Raw genomic sequence first — 10,704 nt, 5'->3', positions numbered from 1 at the left:
GCTCCTCAACCCCCTGATGGGCCCTGCTCTGTGCGTGACAGGGGGTGGCGCCGCAACCTCCCCATCGACCCTGCCTTGAGTGTGATAGGGGGCGGTGCCCCAACCCCCCAATCGGCCCTACCCTGAGCGTGACTGAGGGTGGCATCGCAACCTCATGATCCGCCCTGCTCTGTGCATGACAGGGGGCGGCGCCCCAACTCCCCAATCAGCCCTGCTCTGAGCCCGACCAGGGGCTGCACCTAGGGATTGGGCCTGCCCTCTGCCACCCGGGAGCAGGCCTAAGCCAGCAGGTCGTTATCTCCCGAGGGGTCCCAGACTGGGAGAGGTCACAGGCCGGGCTGAGGGACCCCCCACTCCCCCCGAGTGCACAAATTTTTATGCACCAGGCCTCTAGTATGTAGATATAAAAGCCTAAGCGACCATTACAACCAGATGACTGGACAACTGGACAGTAGCTATGATGCGCACTGACCACCAGGGGACAGATGCACAATGCAGGAGCTACCCTGATGGTCAGTGCGCTCCCACAGCCAACCTCCCACAGCCAGCCAACCTCCGGTGTCCCCTCCCCACACCCCCACTCCCGGCTGGTCCCGATCGGCCATGATCGCTGGCCTGGCCGAGGGACCCCACCCGTGCACGAATTCGTGCACCAGACCTCTAGTATAAAATAAGACAAGCAGTGCAGCTGGTGTGGCTCTGTGGTTGAGCATCAACCTGTGAACAGGAAGTCACAGTTCAATTCCTGGTCAAAGCACATGCCCAGGTGGCGGGCTCAATCCCCAGTGTGGGGCATGCAGGAGGCAGCCAATCAGTGTTTCTCTCATCAATGTTTCTATCTCTGTATCCTTCTCCCCTCTAAAAATCAATAAAAACTTTTTTTAAAAAAAACAAAGTCTTTATCTTCATTTGCCTTTTTATGCATAACTGTCCCACTGCTGTCCCACCCCAGTGAATTTAAATGTCCTTTTTCTTATATTGTATACATATTGATGAAAAGGATTATTCTGTTTAAAATTGGGACACTGTCATTTTGCAACTTGTTTAACTATATAGCATTCTACCAAGAGAACAGACATCCATACACCTACCGATGACTCCATTTGCTGTGCCTGTGCGAAGGTGACCATCCTGGTGTCTTTTGCAGCACTTGGCAAGAGTTCCCAAGTAGTCTTCTGAGGTATTTATACCCCAAGGGCATCAAAGACGTTCCAAGGAGCACATGGGCATGGATAGTTCAGTAACTGCTTTCTAGATCAAGTTCCACACAAGCACCTCCATAAAACTGCTGTGCGCAGGCACACACCTGCAATCTGTCTTCCCATCAAAACTGTACAGAAGGCATCGCTCACCCAGCTTGAATCCGAGTTTGGTGTCCACTATATTTAAAAACCTTTAATTATATTTAACCTGTAAAAACCTTTGGGAAGCCAAACAGGACAATTTGAAATACTGGTCAATGAAGCCTCCTTTAACTGAGACCATGATATCCCCACCTAGTAAGAGAGGAGTTTCCACCCTAGCTGGGTTTGATTCAGTGGATAGGGCATCGGCCTGTGGATTGAAGGGTCCCGGCTTCGATTCCAGTCAAGGGGTCAAGGGCACATGCCTGGGTTGTGGGCTCAATCCCCAGTAGGGGTGTGCAGGAGGCAGCCAATCAATTATTCTCATCATTGATGTTTCTCTCCCTCTCCCTTCCTCTCTAAAATCAATGAAAAATATTATTTTTTTTAGCCCTGGCTGGTTTGGTTCAGTAGAGTGTTGGCCTGCGAACTGAAGGGTCCTTCAGTCGGGGGTGCATGCCCGGGTTGCAGGCTTGATCCCCAATGGAAGGCGTGCAGGAGGCAGCTGATTGATGATTCTCATCATTGATGTTTCTATCTCTCCCTTCCTCTCTGAAATCAATAAGAATATATTTAAATTTTTTTTTTCTTAAAAGGGGGGTTTCCAATAAAATTTTACCCCAACATCAACAAACGATTTGCTGTATGGTTCAAGAGTGCATTCATTATAAAACAATTTTAATATAAAAAAAACATGAACATGTGGTGTCTTATGGTCATGGCAAATTAAAATTTAACATTTCAACTTATACACAGTATGTTGCAAAGAAATAAAGATAAACAATAAGGCCTTCAAGCATAAAAATTTATTGTATTAGGGTGATGTTTTTGTGGTGGAAATTTAACAAATACAGGTTTCCAGGGAGAAAAAAGATCAATGTTAAATCTGAATCATTTATTTGTTTAATTGGATCATAGTAAACATCAACTCATGGTATTACATTCCACTGCATACATTAGATATAATAGCTTTTTTATTATTGATTTTGAGAGAGAGAAACATCCATCGGTTGCCTCTCACACATCCCCAACTGGGGAAGGAACCTGCAACCTACATATGTGCCCTGACCAGAAATTGAACCCACCACCTTTTGGTGTATATAGGATGACCCTCCAATCAACTGTGCCACACTGGGCCAGAATATAATAGTTTTATATTTAAGTATCAATGTTTATGATACACCAGAAATTACATATTTTTCAACTACTTAAATTTACACTCTCCAGTGGCTCTGAAAGCACTCCTCAAAGTTTATCAAATTTCTAGCACTTGCCCTAACAGGTTTGGCTCAGTGGACAGAACGTCGGCCTGCGGACTGAAAGGTCCCAGGTTCGATTTCGGTCAAGGGCATGTACCTTGGTTGTGGGCACATCCCCAGTTTGGGGTGTGCAGGAAGCAGCTGATTGATGTTTCTAACTCTCTATCCCTCCCCCTTCCTCTCTGTTAAAAATCAATAAAATATATTTTTAAAAAAAATTTCTAGCACTCATGAGAGTACAGTGGTTAAGACCAACCTTGACTTGAATTCTCGCTCCCACCACCACTTACATAGCTGCATCACCTTGGGCAAATCACTGAACCGCTCTGGGCCTGTTTCCTCATCTGTATAATGGGTTTAATTGAAGTACTACCTCAGCTCAAAATCCACATAGGATGAGATTAAACAGAGATGGAAAGCCCCCCCCCCCCGCCCCTTGAATCCATAGTTCAGAAACATTACTGAGACTTAGATAGATGTTAGTGAATCCTGCATAGAAATGTCTGGAGTGGTTCATCTATATAAATAAAAGCCTAATTGTTTGACCGGGAGTTCAACTGCTCGCTATGACGTGTGCTGACCACCAGGGGGCAGCACGAAACATGACAGGCATCGGCGACGCAGCGCTGGCAGTGAAAGGCTGCCGGCCCCGGTAAGAGCAGGACAGTGGAGCAGGAGAGCAGGCGGCGCCAGGCCAAGGTGGGTGCGAGCAGGGGCCCGACTGCCCCATCAATTACCCCACAGACTGCGACCATAGGCGGGGGGCAGGGCTGCCACCTGGCTCCCAGGTGCCGAGGGAGCCGGGTGGAGGACCTGGTCCTGATTGATCACCCCGCAGGGCGGGATGGTGGAGCAGGTGAGGATGGCGCCAGGCCAAGACGGGGTGGCAGGAAAGGCTGCAAGGCTGGGGCAAGAGCTAGGGCTGCGAGGATGGAGCCCGATTCCCGCAGGCCACCCGGAGGGACCCCACCCATGCATAAATTCATGCACCGGGCCTCTAGTGTGTGTGTGTGTGTGTGTGTGTGTGTGTGTGTGTGTGTGTATAAAAAGGCTAATATGCTAAGTGTCCTTCCCACCGTCCGACTGGTTGCTATGATGTGCACTGACCACCATGGGGCAAATGCTCAATGCACTAGCTGCCAAGCTGCAGTGACTTGGCAGCAGCGGTTCTCGGGTGACACACCCTGAAACCAGAAAGGAGGGAGCCCAATTCCTCACGGGGCCACGTGATTCCACCTTCGGCAGTGGGTTATGTTGTTGCTAGGCACTGAGGGCCCCAAATCTGGTTTACTGCACACTTGAATTTGCGCTCCACACCCTGTACGACAGCAACTTTGCAGAGTGCCCTCTCGCACTCTGGGACCCCTTGGCGGATGTCAGAGAGCCGGTTTCCGCCCGATCCCCACAGGCCAGGCCGAGGGACCCCACCTGCCGGAGGGACCCGGCTCACTCCACAGAAGCCAGGGAGGGACCATGGGAGGTTGGCTCCAGGGCGTGTCCAGCCCTTCTCGCCCAGTCCCGCCCCACCCGAAACCTTCTAATTAATTTCCTTTCAATGTGCACGAATCCATGCACCAGGCCACTAATCCTATATAATAGAAGCGTAATATGCAAATCAACCGAATGGCAGAACAACTGGTCACTATGATGCGCACTGACCATCAGGGGGCAGACACTCAACGCAGGAGCTCCACAGTGGGAGCACTGCTGAGCCAGAAGCCAGGCTCACAGCTGGCAAGTGCAGTGGCGGGAGCCTCTCCCGCCTCCGCTGCAGATGGGCAGTAAGGAGTGAGGGGGTCCCAGACTGCGAGAGGGATGTCTGACTGCCAGCTTAGGCGGACACCTGAGGGGTGGTCCTGGACTGCAAGAGTGCGCAGGCCGGGCTGGGGGGCACCCCCCCCCCCCCCCCCCCCAGTACACAAATCTTGTGCACCAGGCCTCTAGTTTAAATATAAAGCAGTTTAAATATAAATATTTCCACTGCTTAAACGGCTTTTTAAACTACACATTTTACACATACCAAGTAGCCACCAGCAGGCATTCTGGGATGCCTAGATTACTGCAGTAGTCAAAGGCAGAAATGTTTCTATATGCAAAATCAATAGTTTTTAGGATTATCATGTTTTGACAAAATAATCCCATCCTCCTATTTTTAATTACTGACCTGTCTTTCTACCCCTTAGAGCAGTTTTTCCCAAGTCTGGTGCTCAGACCACTGCTTCAGTAAATAGGTGGGTTTCCAGGGTTACTGATTCCTGTGTTCTACAATCTGAGCCTGAGGCTGCAGTTACCAACCAGTTTTTTACAACTCTCCAAGAGATTCTTAGGCTTACTAAACTCTGAGAACCACTAACTTAGAGCCTTTTAACTGGCTTAATACAGATATTAAGTAATTCGTTAGCACCTCTTGCTCCACTTAATGTACTAAGTACTAAATCTCAGGGACTCAATTCTCCTTTCCACAACCAATCTTCTCAAACTCCCATCTCCCTGCCTTTACAAATTGTGTGTCACTGTGCTGGGAGGGGATGAGAACGAGAAGAGGAATATTTTGAGTATCTTCAGTCCAAATCTATTTACTTGCAATTCTTTCTGAGAGTTCTGAATTGGCTGTTTTTAAAGAAGATTTAAAGTCTCTCTTCCAAATTCCCTTTCCTCAATGGAGATTTCCTCACAGAGCAGCGGTTCTCAACCTGTGGGTCACGACCCCTTTGGCGGTCGAACAACCCTTTCACAGGGGTCGCCTAAGCCCATCCTGCATATTGGATATTTACATGACGATTCATAACAGTAGCAACATTACGGTTATGAAGTAGCAACAAAAATAATTTTATGGTTGGGTCACAGCATGAGGAACTGTATTTAAAGGGCCAGAAGGTTGAGAACCACTGTCACAGAGGGTTAACAAAACGAAATTTTTTAAATGCTGCATTCTCACTCCTTCAGCACAATGAAACAAAACATAGATTTACTGGTACCACCAGTGCTTTAGAGCAGAATGGGAACTGTCAGGAGTCCTGGTGGTTAAGAGAAACCGGAAAGGTGTTTAACCCCTAGAGTGCCGGGGAGCGCGATCGCACTCCTCCTGCAGTGTCACTATTAGATGCTAGTAGTTCACTCTTTATTGACAGATGGCACCTAAGTGCAGATTTCCTAAACTGCTGTAAAATCAGCAAAAATGCCTTGGCAATTTCAGCATAGTTACTAGGATATTGGTTGGCTCAAAGGGTTAAGAAAAAAGCAGCCATTATCCAATCTGTTACAGTAAAAGTGTAAGATAATTTACTGCATCCCCACCTATTACTCAGAAAAGCATAATGGATTAAAAAAAAAAATCAAGGAAGGCCTTAGAAATTGATCCTAGCTTCACTCACACTACCAATGTCAGGGTCTCCTCCTGCTCCTTGTGCCATTAAGCCAAACTAGTCTTAGAACAAATCCTTCTAGCTCCAGTTTCCATGAAAATTTCACAGCAGAGAGTAGTATAGTTGTCTTTACACTTGAACCTTGATTATCTTTAAGTTATAACATCTTTTAGGTCCTGGAAATGTACTAATTGCTATAGTTATAACAGTAGTACAATCTTGTGGTCAGTATATAGACAGCATCAGAAGCTAACAAGTAGTTTCAATTCTTTTAATAAGTACAGGTGATCCTTGAACAACATAGCTTTGAACCGCACAGCCCATCTATAAGCTGATTTTTTTCAATAAATATAGTTGGCCCTTCGTATCCACAGACTTCTCATCAATCAAAGAAGCCAGCCATCTCCAGATTCAATCAACCATGGATCGAAAACAGTATTTCACATTCCCAAGAGCAGTTTCCCAACCAGGGATCTCAACCATGGATCAAAAGACTGTTTTCGATAGGTTGAATCCACAGACTCAAAGGGCCGAATGGAGAGTTAAAAGTTGAAAGTATAACTACTATTATGTAAAAGCTTGCAAAATGGAAGACTAGAGGACAACAGTTATACACTATAATTTCTTTAGAAAAGATTGGAATGGAGAGTTAAAAGTTGAAAGTATAACTACTATTAGATTTCTTAAAAATCAGCCGATTTTCTCATCTTTATCAGCATAGATCATTCATGACAAAAGTCAGAGAAAAACTGGTGTTTTTTCCCCGAGAATACATGAGCCCACTTTCTCAAATTTAAGATTGAGGAGAGAATCAGATTAGATGCCCTCAGAGAAAAAAATGAATTAAGCATGATAATTACTTAAAGACTGACATTTTAGCAAGGCTTCCGGTTCAATCCTAATTCATCCATAAAGAGGAAAAATGTAGAACTGTGTTTGTTACTAAAAATGCCAAATTCTTTGATACTTCTCCCTTGAAGACATGAAGCTTAATACCGTTCCAGTTGGCCACAGGCTGAACTTAGTGACTTGCTTTTAACTAATAGCAAGTGACAGTGATGGTGTGGCTTCGTCCTTGGCTCTTTCTTGTTTCATTATTTCTGGGGGAAGCCAAGCACCACCGCACTGAGAGGACACTCAAGGAGTCCAATGGGAAAATACTGAGACTTGCCAACTGCGAGCATTAACCTGCTGGAGTGTGGGCCTCCTTAGAAGCAGATCCTCTGGCCCAGTCAACATATTGACTCTAAGTAACCTCGTGAAAGACCCTGACCCAGAACCACCTACCTAATTAAGCTGCTCCCGGATTCCTGACCCACAGAAACTGTATGAGATAAAGAAGTGATCTTCAAACTTGAAACCCTGACCCATTTGTGATTGATGAAATCCATTTAAGGCACCACAATCAGCTTTAAAAAAAAAAAATGAACTAGTTACAAAAGATAGCAGAGTATATAACTGATAACAAGTACTAGTTCCTGAAAATTTTGTTTCAATTTTATATATTTGTGTACATTTAACAAAGCATATGTCTTAGAATCACAACTGAAAAAGTTTGAAACCCACAAGCCTACACTTAGGTTTAAGACAAAATGTTCCCTAAAGTATAGGAACTCTTGAGGGAATATGGTCTCAACAACAACCAACTATAAAATGAGCATTTTCTATAAATTTATAACCAAACCAATAAAATATAAGAGACTCTCAAAATACATATTTTCAGACTTATATGTTAAGCTTGATATAAAACACAAAAGGCATGGCAGACTTGTAAGTGTAACTTATAAAAGCATGTCACTGTCCAAACCTAAGAGGTTACCCATAAAATTATGTAGTGCAAAAGCTGCTCTGGGATACACCCACATTTATTAGTATATTACTTTAATAAACAATGTTAAAGGAAATTCCATCTTCAACCTGCGCACACACACCAATTTCTGCGAAAAACAAGTACAGTATTATTAAATTGCTTTCTGCCCACAGTCCGAGGCTCACTGGACCTATCTCTTCAGGACACGGCAAGCATATTTTTCTCATGTACCTCAGCATAACTTATCAAACCTTTCAGCACTACAAGAGTTTGCAGAATATTTATGTATAACAACTTTTGATGAATCCACTCAGATTATTTATTTGCTTGCACTATGATTTTCTTGGGAAATGTGTGAAACTATTTTTGAACGCCTAATCTGCCAAATGTATTTCCAAAATGCAAACTCAGCACATAAACACTAAACAGATAATTTAACTTATTTTTCTTATTACTTAATTCAGGTTACTTGTGGCTCTCCCACAACCAGTCTAACAGCTTTCCCTGGAGACACTAGTCCTTCTTGCAAAGACTAAGTTTTCTCCCCAAACTTTGCGTATGCATCATTTAATTATTTCTACTTCAAGGTGCAGAAAGCAGATATAATCTGTACAGCATCCCTTATAATGCTATGACTTGATGGTAACTAAAAGTCAAACTAATTAGCATACTTGTCAAAATCTAAGAATGCATGCCTATGCCTTGAGAGAACTAGCAGCAAAACAACTGACCATTTCTAAATTCAATAGCAGCTCTAGCCCAGCAGGCGTGGCTCAGTGGTTGAGCGTTGACCTATGAACTAGGAGGTCACGGTTCAATTCTCCGTCAGGACACATGCCTAGGTTTCGGGCTCAATTCCGTGTGGGGTGTGCAGGAGGCAGCCGATCAATGATTCTCTCTCATCACTGATGTTTCCCTCTCTTCCTCTCCCTTCCTTTCTCTGAAATCAATAAAAATATTTTAAAAATAAAGAATAGCAGCTCTTGAAGAAAAGTCTAGGCCAGTCCTTGACAGCACTTTTCTCTAGGAATAAGATTGAGTTTCAGGAATAACCACTGGGTCTATTTTTATACAATTACATAGAACGTAGTATTGAGAAACTATTCACTGATTTTAAGAATAAGCAGTTCTGCCCAGCTGGCGTTAGCTCAGTGGTTGAGCGTGGACCTATGAACCAGAAAGTCACTGTCTGATTCCTGATCAGGGCACATGCCCAGGTTGCAGCTTTGAGCTCCAGTGTGGGGTGTACAGCATGCAGCTGATCAGATCAATGATTCTCATCATTGATGTTTCTCTCTCTCCCTTTCTCATTTTAAAAAATCTATTTTTTTTAAAAAACATAGTTCCTTTGACTCAAAGCCAATTACTCTAAACACATAAGCAAGTTTCTACTTCAGGGCTTTCATCTAAAACTTTAGCATTAGTTTCGCCCACTTTTTCTCTTTAGTTTCTCTTAAACCAGTTCACTCTCCATGTAAGCACTCCATCATATCATAAACTTGAAAGTTCAGAGTCAAGGTCTAAAAAAACTAAGGACCCACAGATCTTTAATAGGACTTTCTACCAATCAAAACCACTTTAGTTTCCCAGTAAGATGAAACAGATCTCAACTGGAGAGCCAATCCAAGAAGCAGGCCTGTCAGCCTGAAGGCCAACTTTGATGTTTAGTGATAGCGCACTAGAAATACTTAATCCAGGGTCAGAATTTCGTTTTGTAGGCAGACATTTAACCACTCACGTCATTTATCTCGCTGATCAAAGAACAAGAGAAGTCCAAGGCAGGTATGCAGTAAATCCATTACCCACGTTTGGACCACTACTTACACAGCTGCCTACTCCGTCTCCAGAGCGAAGCAGTCATCGGTAGCACAGTGTAACTACCTGGGTCACTAGATCAAACGCAGAGCTTTAGAAGGGACACTGTATGTTGCATTAGCTGTCTTAGATAGTAAGCTTGCCTTAAATATCTGTGAACTATGTACCAGGGCACTGGGCTATGTAAACCAACATGGGTTGGACAACAAATCAAGGACCTTATGACCAAAATAACATGCTCTCAAACCAAAGTACCCTGCAAACTGCTGCCTCCATCCCCTAAACATCAAGCCGCATTCATTTTTAAGACTTCAAAATACTGTGCATGTAAGTTATTACATCCAGTCCTCAAGGGACTACATTGTGCTTCCAAAGACATAAAACTCTAGCAAAATGGCAACAACACACCAGTAAACTTTAAAAGGTTAAGAATGACTACCAGACGAAGTCCCCTCGCCTGCCCTCTGGCAGCTCGGGACCCCCCTGCGAAAAGGTCTGGGACCTCTGCATTCACAGACCGGCCGACTCCGGACACCAAACTCAACAGCAGAGGGAACTGTTCTTAAGTAGCAAACATGCCTTGCAGACGGATATTTTTGGACCAAAGCTTCAAAAGCTAAAACCCAATGACTGAAATAAACAACCAATTCAATCCCGACAGAAACTTCTTCGATCACACCCAGCTAGTCTGCTGGCACCTCTGCCTCCACACACAGCACCAACCGGCCTGGCTTTCCCATCGCCGCTGGTGACAACAGGTATTCGTGACTTATGATCTCGGTGGCTCTCAAGTCCACTCCATCTCGAGTCCTAAAGTTAGAAACGTGGGTCAGTAAGGGAGGTCAGGGGACAAAGGGACGGGCCGCGAGATGTCCAGCACCGGGAGCCTGCAGGGGGGTCCGACCAGCAGCTCCCCCGAGCATCCCTCCCCGGAGCATCCCTTCCCCGAGCATCCCTCCCGGATCGTCCTACCGAAACCCCGCACGTAAACACGGGGCTCCTGACTCAGGCCTCCGGCCCCGGTGCGCGGAGAGAAGTTCCTCGCCGCGGCTGCACATGGCCTGCAGAAGTTTGGCTGAAGCGGAGCGCGGAGCCCGGGTGGGAGCGGCAGC

General features: G+C 45.1%; 2 protein-coding genes across 2 annotated transcripts in view; one reads left to right on the top strand and one right to left on the bottom strand.

Annotated features, from left to right (window-relative positions):
* The window catches only part of RMND1 (required for meiotic nuclear division 1 homolog), a 33,145-nt gene extending 31,573 nt beyond the window's left edge, over positions 1–1,572 (top strand). The window contains exon 12 of the mRNA XM_014532152.1: positions 1,057–1,572. Coding sequence (XP_014387638.1) covers positions 1,057–1,179 — 123 coding nt within the window. The 3' untranslated portion in view covers positions 1,180–1,572. The remainder of the gene's footprint in view (positions 1–1,056) is intronic.
* The window catches only part of ARMT1 (acidic residue methyltransferase 1), a 138,518-nt gene extending 127,820 nt beyond the window's left edge, over positions 1–10,698 (bottom strand). Inside the window, exon 1 of the mRNA XM_014532151.1 lies at positions 10,565–10,698. Coding sequence (XP_014387637.1) covers positions 10,565–10,650 — 86 coding nt within the window. The 5' untranslated portion in view covers positions 10,651–10,698. The remainder of the gene's footprint in view (positions 1–10,564) is intronic.
* Positions 10,699–10,704: the final 6 nt, after the last annotated feature.

Source organism: Myotis brandtii, unplaced genomic scaffold (genome assembly GCF_000412655.1).
Source record: "Myotis brandtii unplaced genomic scaffold, ASM41265v1 scaffold847, whole genome shotgun sequence".
In the NCBI taxonomy this organism is placed as follows: Eukaryota; Metazoa; Chordata; class Mammalia; order Chiroptera; family Vespertilionidae; genus Myotis; species Myotis brandtii.
This window is presented reverse-complemented; position numbering and strand designations above follow the sequence as displayed.